The sequence below is a fragment of the Bidens hawaiensis genome, unplaced genomic scaffold (assembly GCF_021521415.1).
Source record: "Bidens hawaiensis isolate Kalapana, Puna unplaced genomic scaffold, B.hawaiensis_p1.1 tig00033913_1, whole genome shotgun sequence".
In the NCBI taxonomy this organism is placed as follows: domain Eukaryota; kingdom Viridiplantae; phylum Streptophyta; class Magnoliopsida; order Asterales; family Asteraceae; genus Bidens; species Bidens hawaiensis.
The window spans coordinates 225,862-241,619 of record NW_027495852.1 but is presented as its reverse complement, the minus strand read 5'-3'; the positions used below and the strand labels follow the sequence as shown (position 1 = coordinate 241,619).

Sequence of the window (15,758 nt, the reverse complement as noted above, 5' to 3'; positions counted from 1 at the left end):
AATAAGCTTGGTTACAAAGCTTATAGCTTTTTTAGCTTTATTTTTACAAAATAAGCTTAGTTTGGTGTTTGGTTTAGCTTATTAAGCTTAAGCTTATTAGCTTCTATAGGCTAATTTGAAGAAGCTTGTTTGAAGATGGTTTTTTAGCTTATTTGTAAAAGCTTATTCGTGTAAGGATATAAGCATAAGCCAAAAAATAAAAGCTAGGCCAAACACCAACTGAGGAACACAAGCTAGTAATATATGAAAATGTTATGAAAATGTGAATGGTTCGGTTGAGTTTGGATTGTCGGTTAATTCAGTTTTCGGCTAATTTCGATTCGCTTCCGATAACCAGTTGCTATGTAAAACTGGCTAACCTAATTCTAACTCCATTCAATCTAACTGATTACTTAAATTAATAATATTGAAATAACCGGAAACCGAATAACTTATAACTAACCCAAATCCTTCAACTGATTGACTCGAGTCACCGATTTGAGAGCCTCTGCATCCCTAATAATAATATATATATAATCACCAATCAAATAATAATAATAATATAAGCAACAGCATGTGATGAATTAGAATTACTTACTTTCCGCTGCTGCGGCCGAGAATATAAAAAGCAGCAGCACTCAGACAACAAGTGACTCCACCCAAGGTACCATTACTGTATCTATCAATTAATTAATTATTAATCAAACCTGGATGATGGAGGACATGACACGTAAGCTTTAGATATAATAATTTAGGGTTTCAGAAAGAGGAAAGTGTGTGTGTGTGGATGATTTGAGGTGAGGGAGTGATGATGGAATTGGAGATTATCGAATGAATGCAGGGCATGAAATAATAATAATAATAATAATAACAACAACAAATTAATAATCGATTCACGGAAAAAAACATATTTGGATCGTTAATCGATCAATTGTTTACTTTTTTTCATGAAACCCGTTTTTTAGCGTTTTAGTTTTGGCTGAGCATTTTAGGTTTCTGGCTGAGCGTTTTTTGAGCGTTTTAGTATTTTTGCTTTGTTTTTTTGCCTTTAAGCGTTTCGCGCGTACATATCGTACGTTAATGTATTATTGTACAGTATAATAATAATTAATAATGACGTGTGTTTGTTTATTGGGATAACGTATGTACAATGGCAGGTATCTTCAAAACAAGTTTTATCAGGTCTACTTCTCTCCTTTTGATTGTGGTCTATGTACTTTGGATTAGTATTTCTTTTCATTTTGAAATTTATTTTAAAAAAATTTATAAAACAAAGAAAAACGTGAAATATAAAAAATAACAGAACCAGAAATTCTTATTTTCATTTCGGTTTCATTAAAATATTAAAAAAATATATCGGTTTTACAAAATTATACATATATGTATAATACATATTTTTTTAACTTTGTAAACGATATTCTTTTATACACATATGAATAATTAAAATAAATTATAATGTAATGTGTACATTATGTAATTGAGATTAAATAAAGATATACACATGTGTATAATTAGGGTTTTTTTTTAAATTTCGAGATGAAAAATATTTGGAAATTGTTTGCTTGTATTTTCGGAGCCAAACAACGAGCAAAGGTCCGCTCGGTTCGGTTCAGCTCGAATATTTTTAATTTATTTCATATATAATAGTGTTCCATTGGTAGACGAAAACTATTGGCGGGAATCCAAATGTCACGACGAAGATAGATTTGGTTGGACTAAAATTGGAATTTAAAAAACTTTTGGACTATTTTCAATTTCGATCTCTTCCAAAGGACTATTTTGAGAATTTTCTCTTTTTTTTCTATTATTTTATTAAAGCTTGAGTTGTGAATGTGGACACTGAGACATGGCCTACGGGTGAGAAGGTGATTTACGTTGTGTTCATGAGTACGCTCACTGAACGAGTGAAGGGAAATGTTTTCCTTTTCTTTCTACTCTTCTCGTTTCCTTTCTTCTTCTCTTGAGTTCACTAACGATCAACAAACGGCGGAAGTCATACTGTGCCAGCCTGAAAAGTAGGATGGCATCTATCACTCAATTTGAGAATGTGACATGTATAGTGCCTCGTTCATAAAGCACTGAGGCACATATCGTAATTTTCTCTTTATCCAATAAAGTGTTACGTTTCAGACAACATTTATGAGCTAACATGTCGCAAGGCGAGTGTGTGGTTTTAACGGTATTGCCATGAAACACGGCTCCCAAATACCAGTTACATAATATTTCTCTTTCTTTTTTATTTTTCATTTAAAAACAAAGCTATTAACTATTTTTTCGTAATGCAACATCAAACGAGTAACCGGTGTCAATGCACGCATAACGTGACATTGGACACTTGTAATCAACAATACACACACAACCCTTTTCAATACGCACGTAATCTGACGCGTAGTTTTTTCTTTTAAATTTTCTTGTGAGTTTTGTGCAATTGTTTTAATCTAGCTCGTTTGGATCCGGACCCGTCCCAACCCGAACTAGAATAACCCTTTCTTGAATCAACCAGTTCTATCCCGAACCGGTTTTGACCCGTGACCCGAACCCGCCCGACTCGTCCAGTGTGCAAGTCCTAGTTATAACTTATAAAATACATAAGATCATGTATATGTTTTATAATACATAGTTAAGTTAACTGTCATTTCAAACGAAAAAGTTACGTTACCCCATCTTGACCTAAACTCATTCTAACCCAACCCGACGCCACCGCTACATATCAAGCATTGTCTGGAGTTGTTCTTTGGGCTGAAGCATCAGCATCAAGAACCCTGAATAACAAAAACAATATTGGTTTCAATTCAATGAATCAAATGAACAAAATATGAACATCATTTTATGCATATTATTACATACATAGTTGTCACAACGCCACATGGCAGTAGCCAAACACTAGGATGCCAATAAACACAAATATACCAATAATTTATTATTATTATTATTATTATTATTATAAAAAGAATTTAATTAATATAGAAAAGTAGTGTTTACATAATCACAATTATTACATTGCCCTATACAACATAAAGCTTTTTTACAACCATGTAAGTTTATTTGAACTCGGGTTGTTTAAAAAGTTCATGACTCGTGGCACTCTTGAAAATAGCTTGAATCTAAACAAGCCGGGTCGGGTCGATTTCTAAACGAGCCAAGCTCGTGGTTTGTTTAGATTAAACACTAAATTTTAATATAAAAAATAACAATAGCATACCAAAATAAGAAAAAATCAAAATAATACATATATTATGCCACACGATCTTAAAAAAATTAGAAAAAAATTAAAAGATAGTTTATAAATTTTATATAAAATGATGTTAAAAATTATATTCCTGTCTTTTATATATCAATATCTGTTAAAAAAAATCAACGAGCTCGAGCTTTAAAAGAGCTGAGTTAAAGCTTGATTTTTCAGCTCGACAAAGTAAACAAGTTAGGGATGTTCACGAGCCGAGCCGAACCGAGCGAAGGCTTGCCGTTGCTTGGCTCGTTTAAAATCGAACCGAATCGAACGGCTGAAATTCGAACTGATCGAAAACCGAAACGAGCCAAAAATCGAATCGAGCATTTTTCGATCGAACATCGAGCGATTTCGAGCATTATTTATTTCTTTTTCACTTTAAAATTTTCAATAAAAACAAATTTGAAGGTTGTAAATAATATGTTTTATAAATAAACTAGTAGTTTTTAGACAAACGTGTAATAGATTGTAAATTTTTATTGAAAACAAGTTTGAAGTGAGATATAATGATCATGTAAACAAACTTCTAATATTCTAAAAATTTGAAGCGAACAAATAAAACTATAAAATTGACTGAATATGAAAATTTAGAGGGATAAAAATAATTGTAAACTTATACTTATGTGTTTTGTCTATATATTAATATATTTGTTCATATATAATTATATATAAAATAAATTAAAGAGATTTGTGCCGAACCGAACCGAGCAGACCTTTACTCGTTGCTTGGCTTGTTTACAAACTGAATCGAGCAGAGTGGCTCGTTTTCAATCGACCAAAAAAACGTGCGAGCATTTTCCAAGCGAGCGCGAGCGAGTTCGAGCGACGAGCGGTTTGGACGGCCCTAAAACAAGCCGAGCTCGAGCCAGCTCGTTTAAGTACAAGCTCAAGCCCGAACTCGCCCTGGCTCAACTCAATCACAGCCCTGGCTTTGAACTATTCACATTATAGTAAGATCTTATATGGATGTTAAACACTAAATTTTTATTATAAAAAATAACAATAGCATACCAAAATAAGAAAAAATCAAAATAATACATATATTATGCCACGCGATCTTAAAAACATTAGGAGAAAATTATAAATTCTCTAGTTTATAAATTTTATATCAAATGATGTTAAAAATTATATTTTTGTTTTTTATATATCAATATATGTTAAAAATAAATAAAAATAAAAATTAACGAGCTTGAGCTTGAGCTCGGCTCGAGCTTTAAACGAGCTAAGTTAAAGCTTGATTTTTCAACTCGATAAAGTAAACGAGCCGAGCTTGATCCAGCCCATTTAAGAGCATATTACAATCAAATAAAAACTACCTTATATTAACATCCCAGTGAGGATTTATGACTTGAAAAACAATCAAACAAAAACCAAATGCAGCAAAACCCATTGAAGCATACTTAAACCACCTGAAAAACAGCAACGAGTCAGTAAAAATGTAACACCCCGACCAAAGGCGGCGGAACATGCCGGGGTGCAACGTGATTGGACAAATACACAAGACACTATTTAAAGTGACAATATTTATTCAACTCATTTTATTTCAACAAATCAATAACAACACATCTCGTTCATATAAACAAATTGCATTCATATTGTTCGTTTTACTACTACCCTAATAGTCTTAGTAACGTTTTCCATCAAGCACTCGAGTCAACAAAAGTCAAACCTGTAACATTTCATAAAATAAAGTTTGCCAACACAAAGGTTGGTGAGCAATTCATAAGTTTGAGCATATAAGTATATAGTAATAAAAAGCCACAAAACTTGTATACAAAACAATAAATAAAAGCAACAAATTGGATAAATTGACAATCGCTAATAGAATTACGTTAGCGCCACCTAGCTACAAGGGGTTGCCAAGTAGTCTAGGATTTAATAGAATATCGTTAATTGCATTACGTTAACGACACCTTGCTACAAGGGGATGCCGAGTAGTCTAGGATTTATAAATTCAACCAACCGAAAGCAATAAACACAAATACATATAGCATAGAACACCAAATCAAGCAAGTATTTAAGTAATGTATACAATCACGTTTGTGGGTTTAAGATTCAAGTAAATAAAGCATTTAGTTTGATAAGTATGAAATGTCACCCCAAAATGGAAGATGAAAAAAGGGGTAAGAAAGTACTCACCTCGATTGATGAATCGAGAAATAAATAGATAAATAAATGAAGCTCGAACGGTAAACGAATAGATCCGACTTGAAACGATAAACACCTTAGCTAAAATAAATAATGTAATATATATTAATGAACTTGAAACCATAATGAAACTATATTGGAAACATTAAACGTGAAGATTCGGTTGTAAATCGGATTATCGGTTAATTTGTTAATGGTTAGGGACTCGTACTTAAATGACAATTAAAATAAAATAAAATAATATTATTTTATTGAGCTTTTAAATAATTAACCAATATTAAATACAAGCAAGACGGATTTAAAACAAGGGTTCGGTTTTTATAAAAAGAAAGAATTGATAATAAAGTTTATAATAATATTATTAATGATAATAATAATTCTAAAAAGATATGATAGATATATATATGTATATATATAAGATAAAGATGTTAATAATAATAACAATAATTATTTTTAATAATTCTAATATAGTATAATGTTATAATTATTATTAATAATACTAATAATGATAGTAAAGAATAAAATCTTGGTATTAATTTTAAGTGTTGTTGATAAAAATAATAATAATAAGTAATGATATTGATAGTAAATAATGATACTATACTCGATGTCAGTTCGATTTCGAAACGAGTTCACAAAATAACTATATTAATATTATTGCTAGTAATTAATGATAAAGTATGATTTTTAATAGATAATAATAATATGACCTTTAATAATATTAATAACAATTTTAATAATAATAATAATCTTGTTAATAATAGTTTTAACTTCAATATTTATAAGGCTGAGGGGTGTGGGGCTTTAACGGGGGCGCTAGAGCCCCTCCGCTCGCGCCCCCAGGCGCTAGCACCACACCCCCGAGACGCGAGAGGGGCGGCGAGCACGAAAAACAAAGCAGGCGCAAGCCCCTTAGCGGCTGAGGATGGGCGTAAAGATGCATGGGAATGTGTGATCTAGCCGTTGGACATTTAAAATGAGCCGTTGGGCTCTTATTTAATAAAAAAAAAAGTTTTTTCTTCCTATATATAACCCATTTCACATAAAACAATTACCACAACTTCAAAAAAAAACCCAAAATCAACCCATCTTCCAAACTTTTTTTTAAAAACATGGCTAGAAATTGGTACCCAAACCTAGATTCGGATTATATTGACGACGATCTATGGTGTTTTTTTTAGTACTTTTATTTTTATTTTATTTTTAGATATTAATGTGTTTTTTCATTAATGTGTGTTTTTTTAATAATTTATGAGTTTTTTTAATAATACGTTTTTTTAATATATTTATAAAAAAATAAAAAAAAAAATCCGCTGGAGCCCCTCCACACCAGAGCCAGGGGCTCCAACGGGGGCTCCTACACCCCCCTTATCCAGTTTCTCTCTCTGCCACACGTCATAATATTATTGGCTGGAGCCCCCACTCTCCCAGAGTCGTGGCTCTATACCGGAGAGTAAACAAACCGAAACCGCCGGAGGTGAGAGAGAGAGCCGAAGAGAGTGAGAGACGCACAGAGAGAGAGAGAGAGAGAGAGAAAACATGGGAGAGAGAGAGATAGCGAGGGAGAGTGAGCCGGAGAGGGTGAGAGAACAGAGAGAGAGAGACGGGAGAGCTGCAGTGCCGTCGCGGCTTCTTGCCGGAATCCGGGTTCGCCAGAGTCCGGGTTCGCCGGAAAAACGCAAAAAACGGGAAAGAGGGCTGCCGGAACGCGAGGGGGAAAGGAGGGGTGGTGGTGATGGCAGTGGCGTAGGTCGCCGGTGGTCGCCGGACGCCGGAAAAATCGGCAGAGAAGAGAGGATGCGGCTGTGTTTGTTTGAGATGTTTTAGGTTTAGAGAAGAGAGGATGCGGCTGTGTTTGTTTGAGATGTTTTAGGTTTAGGTTTTCTTTTTTTTTGGTATATATATATGACATATTTACAAAAACCACCCCTCAAGTTTCAATAAATGTTTAATATGAGTTTAAAGGTTTTCAAAGTTATAACGAGTTTACGAAAATCAGTTTCAACCCTCTATGTTTTCTCAACGACACTATAATATGACAAAACATCGATTTATTGGTGATCGAAATATATAATATAATATTGTATAATAAATAAATAAAGTTCTAAAAAATGTTGAGTCGGGTTCACGTAATAAAAGTTTACAAAACGAAAACAACTCGAGACTCGAATTTGACGGATGTCACAAAAAAGAGATGCGATTAATAAGAAATATGAAAACAACTTCATATAGTTTGGGTTCAAGCATATTATTTATAATGCAATATGTAAACTAGTATGGTGAACAGATTAAATGCGGTTTAAAGAATTATTACATAGTCAGTTCCCCTTGATCTGCAATGAGCTTATCGATGGTTTCATGAGCGACGTAAAACGGGCCTTTGGCTGGTGGCTGTATCCAAACATCTCCAGTTTCATCTCTAAAAGCCTGCATTTTGAGACAAAACAAAAAAAATATACATATGAAGTTTTAGACATAAAACAAAACCAAACTTATTGACATGAAATCTCAAAAAAAAGATTTTAAGAAACAGTTACAAATATTATTAACAATATTAAAGGAGCAGTTGAGTGCAGTCATTAGTTTATGACAAATTTTGTTGATTTTTTTTTTTTTTTGTTTTTTTGGGTTTATTACACCAATGAGTTTATTGATGAGGTATTATGTCTTGTTTGGGTTATTGAATATTTTTAATTTTTTTTTTGTATATAACTTTTATCGCTATACATAAAATTAGGGGCGGAAATTGCTGACACGACACGAACCCGACGCGAAAAAAAGGTATTGGGTTGATTAACACGACCCGTTTAAAAAACGAGTTGGGTTTGGGTTGACCCGTATAAAAACGGGTTGGCTAGAACTTTTATAATTATATTTTTATTTATGTTTTTTCCTTTTTTAATTTTTTTTCATTTTAATAATATTAAGAAAAATATTCATTTTACTCATTTACTCTAGTGACTCTAAATTATATCATTTTTTAAAATTTTAAATGGGTAAACGAGTCGTGTTTGGGTCGACCGGAATTTATGTGTGTACGGGTCAGGGTCGAAATCTTTGACACGAATAGTACTTTTGGTCGCATTCGGGTTGTACATTTCAACCGACTAACCTGACACGATTGACACCCTTACATATAAGGTCAAAAAAACAATAACAAAAAGGTTTTCTTTTTAATTAATTTTTATGGCTAGCGTATATAATAATAACAATAGTAGTAGTAGCAGTACTAATAATATACTATGTTATTTTTTTTAAAAAAAAAGGTGCATGAAAGTGGGCTTAGCATTGGAGAGAAAATGGAGTGTTTGAAGAATCATTAGAAATCTAATGTGACAGCTGATGTGACACGTTTATGGGCATTCAAACTTGATGCATTCAAGATTCTCTTCAAGAATATAATGTACAAATAAACCGAAAAAAGAAGAGTTTCTCAGTAGTATAAAAACAACATACCTCACCAACAACCGTTAATCGAGTGCCTATCGGTAGAACAAATTCAACTCGCTTAACTCCAAGAATCTTCATAACAATAAAAAATAAATTACATAAGCCATAACTAAAATATGAATGTTAATAAATCAAGAATCCTTACTTGGAGACTTGAATCATGTGATCTTCCTGAATCCTCATACACTGAACTTCCAACATCTAATAACAAACCGGCAACGCCACTAGCTCTGACGACTTTTACACGAGCAGTTCCATCATCCTAATACAAAATTAAGACGTTTTGGTTTTAAATAATTTTTAAAATATGTAACGCATGGTACAACCGACAATGCATGTTGAGGAAAGACAGTATGGTCTTCGAAGCATAAAATCACATGTGAACTTTTAATGCATTTAAATATTCACATTTTTTAGTAACTTTTGTTAAATTAAGTAATACTTACAAGTTTCCTCCGTATATTATTTTTTATTTTAATTTTAAACCCAACTTCTCTCCACGGTTTTTAAATAACCATCATCCTAATACAAAATTAAGACGTTTTACTTTTAAATAATTTATAAAATATGTAACACATGGTACAACCGACAATGCATATTGAAGAAAGACAGTATGGTCTTCGAAGCATAAAATCCCATGTGAACTTTCAATTCATTTAAAATATTTACATATTTTTAATACTTTTGTTAAATTAAATAATACTTACAAGTTTCCCCCATGTATTATTTTTTATTTTAATTTTAAACCGACTTCCCTCCACGTTTTTTAAACGGCCATAATTTTTTCATACGTTAATATTTTCTTTTTTTAAAAAGTTGTACCATAAAGGCAAACATTTTATTCTCTTTAAATTGAGTATTTTTTTCAACTAAAAAAATAACATGTTACATATGGTGTTCACGGTCTGGTTTTGACGATTTTTAAGTTAAACATGTGAGCCAAACCGTAATTAACGATTTTTTGTCATCGAATCTGAACCATTGAAAATTGGAACCTAAAGTTAAAGAGAAAAACCAACCGTGAAACACAACTGATGACCGGTTTAAGCAAAAGGTTGTGTCATCATATTTTTTTGTCATATTTTGAACAAAAACAAAAATTTGTGTTATCATATATTCATATTTAAATGATGTTTAAAGAAAAACATTTTCGCAGATGAAGCATGGCTCACCAAGTACCAAGGGACTGTTTTACGCGTTGATAACACGCCGGTATAGTTTTTATCCCACGAACGTTCTTCGTTTTTTTCCAAAATAAGTTGTTTTACCTGAAAATGGTAATAGATGACAATGACAATAATAACAAAGGTAAAATAACAAATAATAATATTAACAGTCTTTACCTCTTCCTGCACAATTACTCCTTGCATATCGCGATATTTGCAGTTAATCGGAGTGTCTGAACCGACTTTACCAGATATCGCCACGACAGAAGGCAACACTTTGTTTGCTGAAATGACAAGAACACAGTTTTGATCAATCATATATATACCACAGTTTTTTCACTCTCTTATAATGTTTACAAACATACAGTTATGTGTAAGTAGTTTGTCATTTTGAAATATTTAAAAATGCCAAAAAAAATAAATAAATAAAATTGTGTGCATTGGCTTATTGGCCTACAGTGCATGGGAAGTGTTATCAAATAGTTAATACTAAAAAGAAAAATTAATCAACACAAAAGTGAAAGAAAATGTAAAATTGTCTAACATATTTGTAACTTTAATTTAGGGTTGTTCAAAAAGCTCGCTTAGATTTAGCACGGAAAAAGCTAGCTCGATTTGAAACAGAGTCAAGCCGAGCTTGCTCAATTAGAAAGCGAGTTTAGCTCGGGTCAGTTCGTAACGAATCGCACTGGCTCGGTTTGGCTCCAATTATATTACATTTGATATAGTTATATGTATGTAATATATTATTGAAATTGTTTAAAAAGAGGTGGAATACATCCCTCCTAAATCTCACTCAAATCACAAGTTGGTTCGGATGCTAATGATCTTATTTTTAATCTGTTTTATAAGATTATATATTGATTTTAACTTATTTTGTATTAAGCTGAACTCGTTATATATTTTGTATTCGGTTGAATACGTTATGAACTAATTTTGTATTTGGTTGAAGTTAAATAGTTAATACCATTAAAAAAAACTGAGCCAAATCGACAGAGCCGAGCCAGCTCGGTGCTCGAGCTAAACTTTCAGCTCGATTTTAAAACCGAGTCGAGTCAACTCGGTTTAAAACCAAGCCGATCTCGAGCTCAAACTTTCAGCTCGGTTTAAAACCAAGCCGATCTTGAGCTCAAACTTTCAGCTTGGTTTTAAAACCGAGCCGAGACAACTCGGTTTAAAACCAAGCCGAGCTCGAGCTCAAACTTTCAGCTTGGTTTTAAAAATTAAAATCGAGCCGAAACTTTCAGCTCGGTTTAAAACCAAGCCGATCTCAAGCTCAAACTTTCAGCTTGGTTTTAAAACCGAGCCGAGCCAACTCGGTTTAAAACCAAGCCGAGCTCGAGCTCAAAGCCTCAAACTTTCATATTTGTTTTAAAACCGAGCCAAGCCAGCTCGTTTAAAACCAAGTCGAGCTCGAGCTCCAACTTTCAGCTCGATTTTAAAACCGAGCCAAGCCTGATCTCAAACTTTCAGCTCGTGAACAACCCTGCTTTAATCCGATTAACATTTTGCACAAAACTAGAAGCGAAATCGAATAACTAACCCAAATCTCTCAGTTTTTCCACTCGGGTTACCGATTTGAGAGCCTCTACAGCCCTAAACACATAAAATCAAACAATAACAATAACAAACTAAACATACATTTTAGAACTAAATAAATAATAAAATGTAACAAGGAATAATAATATTACTTTTCATTATTTCTGCCTAGTAAATATAAAGCAGCAGCACCTAAACAACAACTAATTCCACCCACAAGACCAGCCATTGGAAACCTATGTTAAGTTAATATATGTTTCATGTAACAACAAAACAAATAAATATAATGTCTACTACACGTGAAGCTTCTCAACTAAGGAAAGAAAGTGTTTTTCATTGGGAGTTGACACTTAAATAATTAATATTAATAATGCCAACAATATATTATTATTCCATGCCTTGGAGAGCAAGGAAAAGGACAATAAATTTGATTGGCTAAATGTTATTCCATGTTTTTAACTTGATGGGAATAAATTAAAGAATGTGTGGGAATAAAAGGATGTTATATTCGGACGTCATGCTATGGTATCTTACTTGTATATGTTTGTACGATCTATATAGATATTGTGTGTTAAACATTTGGATAGAAGTTTCATGCCGTCTTTGAAAATCATGAAAAATTTTAGGTCGAATGTAAAAAAAATAAAATTAGGCCTTAAAATTAGTTGAGTAATTAGATTTTAACACTAAGAATACATATTATTTTTCAAATATATATATATATAAGTCTATATATACTAAGAAAAAATTAGTTGAGATCAATATATAATTTTTAATATAAAAAATCGGAAGGATGTCGAGCCGGGAATGGTCGACTACCCAGCCGGCCAGCTCCACCTCATAGCCGGACTTGAAAGTTTAGAGCATGTTTGGGATTGAGTTTGAAAAATGCTTATTTGCTTATTGGTGTTTTTAAAAAGCCAATAAGTTAAAATGTGTTTGGCGATCACAAAAAGCTTTCTTATTTTAGCTTTTTGAAAGGGTTAAAAAGCAGTTTTTCAAAAGTCCTAAATCCTGGCTTTTCAAAATGGGTTTTTGCAAAAGTCAATAACCTAATAAGCATTTTTCAAACTCAATTCTAAACACGCTCTTAGACTCGTAGCTTTTTGCAGTCCATATGAGTTGTATTGGTCTATATGAATTGTATAGATCTCTCGTATAAGTCTATATGAGTCATATATGTACAATATGCCTTGTATAGACCTATACAAGGTGTATATGTACAATTATTATTATTTTTTAATCTTTGTTTAATTTTTTTTATAAGACCATGTTTTTGATTCATATAAAACTTTAAATAAAAAGGCACAGAATTTAAGAACTAATGAACAACATGAACGATCATGTTTTTCGTAAGTTGTTTAATTAGTATAGAAAAAAAACATGTACTTTTAAAAAGGAATATTTTCACTTATAAATTACGTGTCTTTATTTTATAATGCGCAATGTGAAATGCTATCTTAAATTTTGTGCTTTTATCAAACATTTTAATTAATTAAAAACAGGATGTTAGGCTTTTTTTAACAAAAAAAAAATAGAAAAATCGCGCTTATAGTATAGAGCTTGGAGTTTTTTAGTTGAAAAAATTTGGCTTAAAATAGCTAACATGGGGCTAGATCCTTTTGTTATTTAATAATCACTTGATTCGTATACCTTTGAGCTAGATATAAATATTTGAGTAACAGTATTTGTAAAATTCTTTTAATTTTGTAAATTCAAATTAAAAATGATAAGTCCATAAATTCGGTTTGATTTGGTTTTAATTATATGCAAAACTAAAAAAACATAAAGTTCATTTTTTTACGTAAACATAAAACCTTATAATTGGTGTTTGTTTGGGTTCGGTTATTTCAATTTGACAATAGGTTGAGTTTGGGACCGGTCTAGATAATCTCAACCACGTACCCAATTATAAAAACCCCGTCAGGTATTTATCGAGTATCAGGTATACCCACATGTTTCAGGTATATACACGTTAATTTATTAAAAATATCCATCGAGTATGCCCGACACAAAACCCATCGGATTTTAACAATATATGATGTGAATTAAGCATTATATAGATACATAAACATGAAATAACAAATAATATGATACTTGTCAATCATGATTTGCAAATACGGAGGAACCGAGGTATGAGAGCATTCTCATCCAACCCCTTGTATTATGTGAGAAATGTTTTTATAATTTAGAGAGTGATTTAGAGTGTTGTGAGATAATAGTTTTTATATTTTAGAGAACTCAATGATTAGACTGTATATTTGAAAAACTATGTTCACCCTATAGATTTTTTTAATATATTTTGAAAGTAGTTGTGTGTGAATGAAATAAAATGGTAATGATAAAATTATAAAAAAATATTATTTAATTAAAAAGTGTAGAGAAAATGTAATACGTTTTAGTATAATTTTTGATTTAATGATAGATAGTTGAATATGAATGCTAGAAATTAATTATTAATTAAAACTAAGATATGGAAAATTAGAAAGCGAAAAGTCATGGTCTCATTGATTGACTACTTTTCATGAGAGGAAACTAATAAGTAATTACTAATATAATATAGTTAGAATATTTTATTTTTTAATATATACCATATATATAAATATATAAAAATATTTTGTCGGGTTTCTCGAGTATATAATCGGGTAAATGGGTCAATGTTATCAAGTAATCAAGTATAATAGGAATCCCAAAACCCGTGAAAAATTTTAAAACTAATCACAAACGTGTTCCAAACCCTAATAGAACGGGTTTCACCGACATTCTATCGTTTACACAACTACCTCTTATTCTTATTCCAAAAATAAATAAATAAATAAATAAATTTACACGTAACAACGATCATACCCATCTTCTCGTATAATTACTTACCCCCTGTGTATACCCGGCCTGCCTCCGTAGCAATGGCCACACCGAGTATTTAATTTTCTTATTATTACCCCTTGTCACACTCCAACGACGTTCATTCGTCTCATTGGGTATACTCGTAAATTCGGGTCAAACGCATGAGAAAACTTTCATTACAAATAAAACAATACGATGACTTGATAAAATATAGGTCAGCTTCGTTCATATATATTTAACACTAACTTTTACCCCCCGCATTACAAGGTTGTTTTATGTTATTCGTTTATAATATTTGTATATCTTATTAAATTTCAATTTTTTTAACTGTAAGGAAGTTAATAATGTAATTAAGATTTTATAATGAAAGGATTTCATAAATAAATGAGATGTCATAACTCGTTTTAAAAGCTATATGAGTTTGATGAGACACATGGCTCGCTTATTTTTTTCACTATAAAATTGTTTATTAAGTATAAATATTATTTATTTTAAATAGGACACTACATTTTAGTATATTCCTATTTTTATAAGAATTTTCATAGCAAATATTTGATGAGATTGATTTTTAATTTAACGAGATACCATAACCAGCTTAAGGGTTAACTGAGTATGGTGAGTCCCATACCCTTGAATTCTGGTTAAATCCATTAGAACTTCGTTTACAAAATAAAACCATATGATGGCTAGGGTGCAAATGAGCCGAGCTGCTCGCGAGCTACTCGAGATCGGCTCGTTAAAAAGCTCGATCGAGTCGAGCCCGAGCTCATGCCTAAAAATAAGCTCGTTTAATAAATGAGCCCAAGCCCGAGCTTTACTTATCAAGCTCGAGCCGGCTTGCGAGCCTAAACGAGCCTGCCATTTATATAATTTTTCTAAAATATACATTTAATAATTATTAATTAATAAGTATAAATTTACGAAAAATAAAGAAAAATTACTAAATAATATATATTCTTTTATACATAAAATTATAATAGAAAAAAATATATAAAATAATTATAATTATATAAAAAATAATTGATAAATAGTAAACGAGCTAAGTCCAAGTCGAGCTCGGACTTCAAAATTCATTCATGAGCCGAACTTGAGCTTTGAAAATAGAGCTCGAAATGAGCCGAGCTCAAGCTCGAACTCTGTATAACTTAAACAAGCCGAGCTTGAGCTTAGTTAAGCTCGGGCTCGACTCAACTCGACTCGACTCGTTTGCACCACAAAGTAGCATACAACTAGAGAGCTATACATATATATATATAAGATATATATACCCGGACCGCCACCGTACCGTACTGGTAGCCACCGTTCATTTAATTCTCTTATTATTATTATCCAACGACCTTCATTCATTCATCTCTCTGCGATTACTCATATCGCTTTAAAACTCCTCATTCAAACTACCTACA

The 15,758-nt window shown here is 31.9% G+C and overlaps 1 protein-coding gene across 1 annotated transcript; it reads right to left on the bottom strand.

Annotated features, from left to right (window-relative positions):
- Positions 1-2,675: 2,675 nt before the first annotated feature.
- Positions 2,676-11,746, bottom strand: LOC143585629 (E3 ubiquitin-protein ligase SP1-like). The gene is made up of 9 exons (XM_077067385.1): positions 11,664-11,746; positions 11,516-11,568; positions 10,150-10,256; positions 9,979-10,074; positions 8,952-9,068; positions 8,813-8,878; positions 7,671-7,783; positions 4,525-4,617; positions 2,676-2,741 (listed from the first exon to the last, which is right to left on the bottom strand). Exons 1-9 carry the CDS (start codon positions 11,738-11,740, stop codon positions 2,690-2,692), a joined length of 774 nt encoding a protein of 257 aa, XP_076923500.1. The 5' UTR covers positions 11,741-11,746; the 3' UTR covers positions 2,676-2,689.
- Positions 11,747-15,758: the final 4,012 nt, after the last annotated feature.

What these genes read in the sequence shown, in the direction of transcription:
- LOC143585629 (XM_077067385.1), bottom strand. Translation starts at nt 11,740, where the DNA reads ATGGCTGGTCTTGTGGGTGGAATTAGTTGTTGTTTAGGTGCTGCTGCT. An exon ending in CTAGGCAGAAATAATGAAAA is followed by an intron (nt 11,569 to 11,663) that starts GTAATATTATTA and finishes TTATGTGTTTAG; the next exon opens with GGCTGTAGAGGCTCTCAAAT. An exon ending in CACTGGGATGTTAATATAAG is followed by an intron (nt 2,742 to 4,524) that starts GTAGTTTTTATT and finishes TTTGTTATTCAG; the next exon opens with GGTTCTTGATGCTGATGCTT.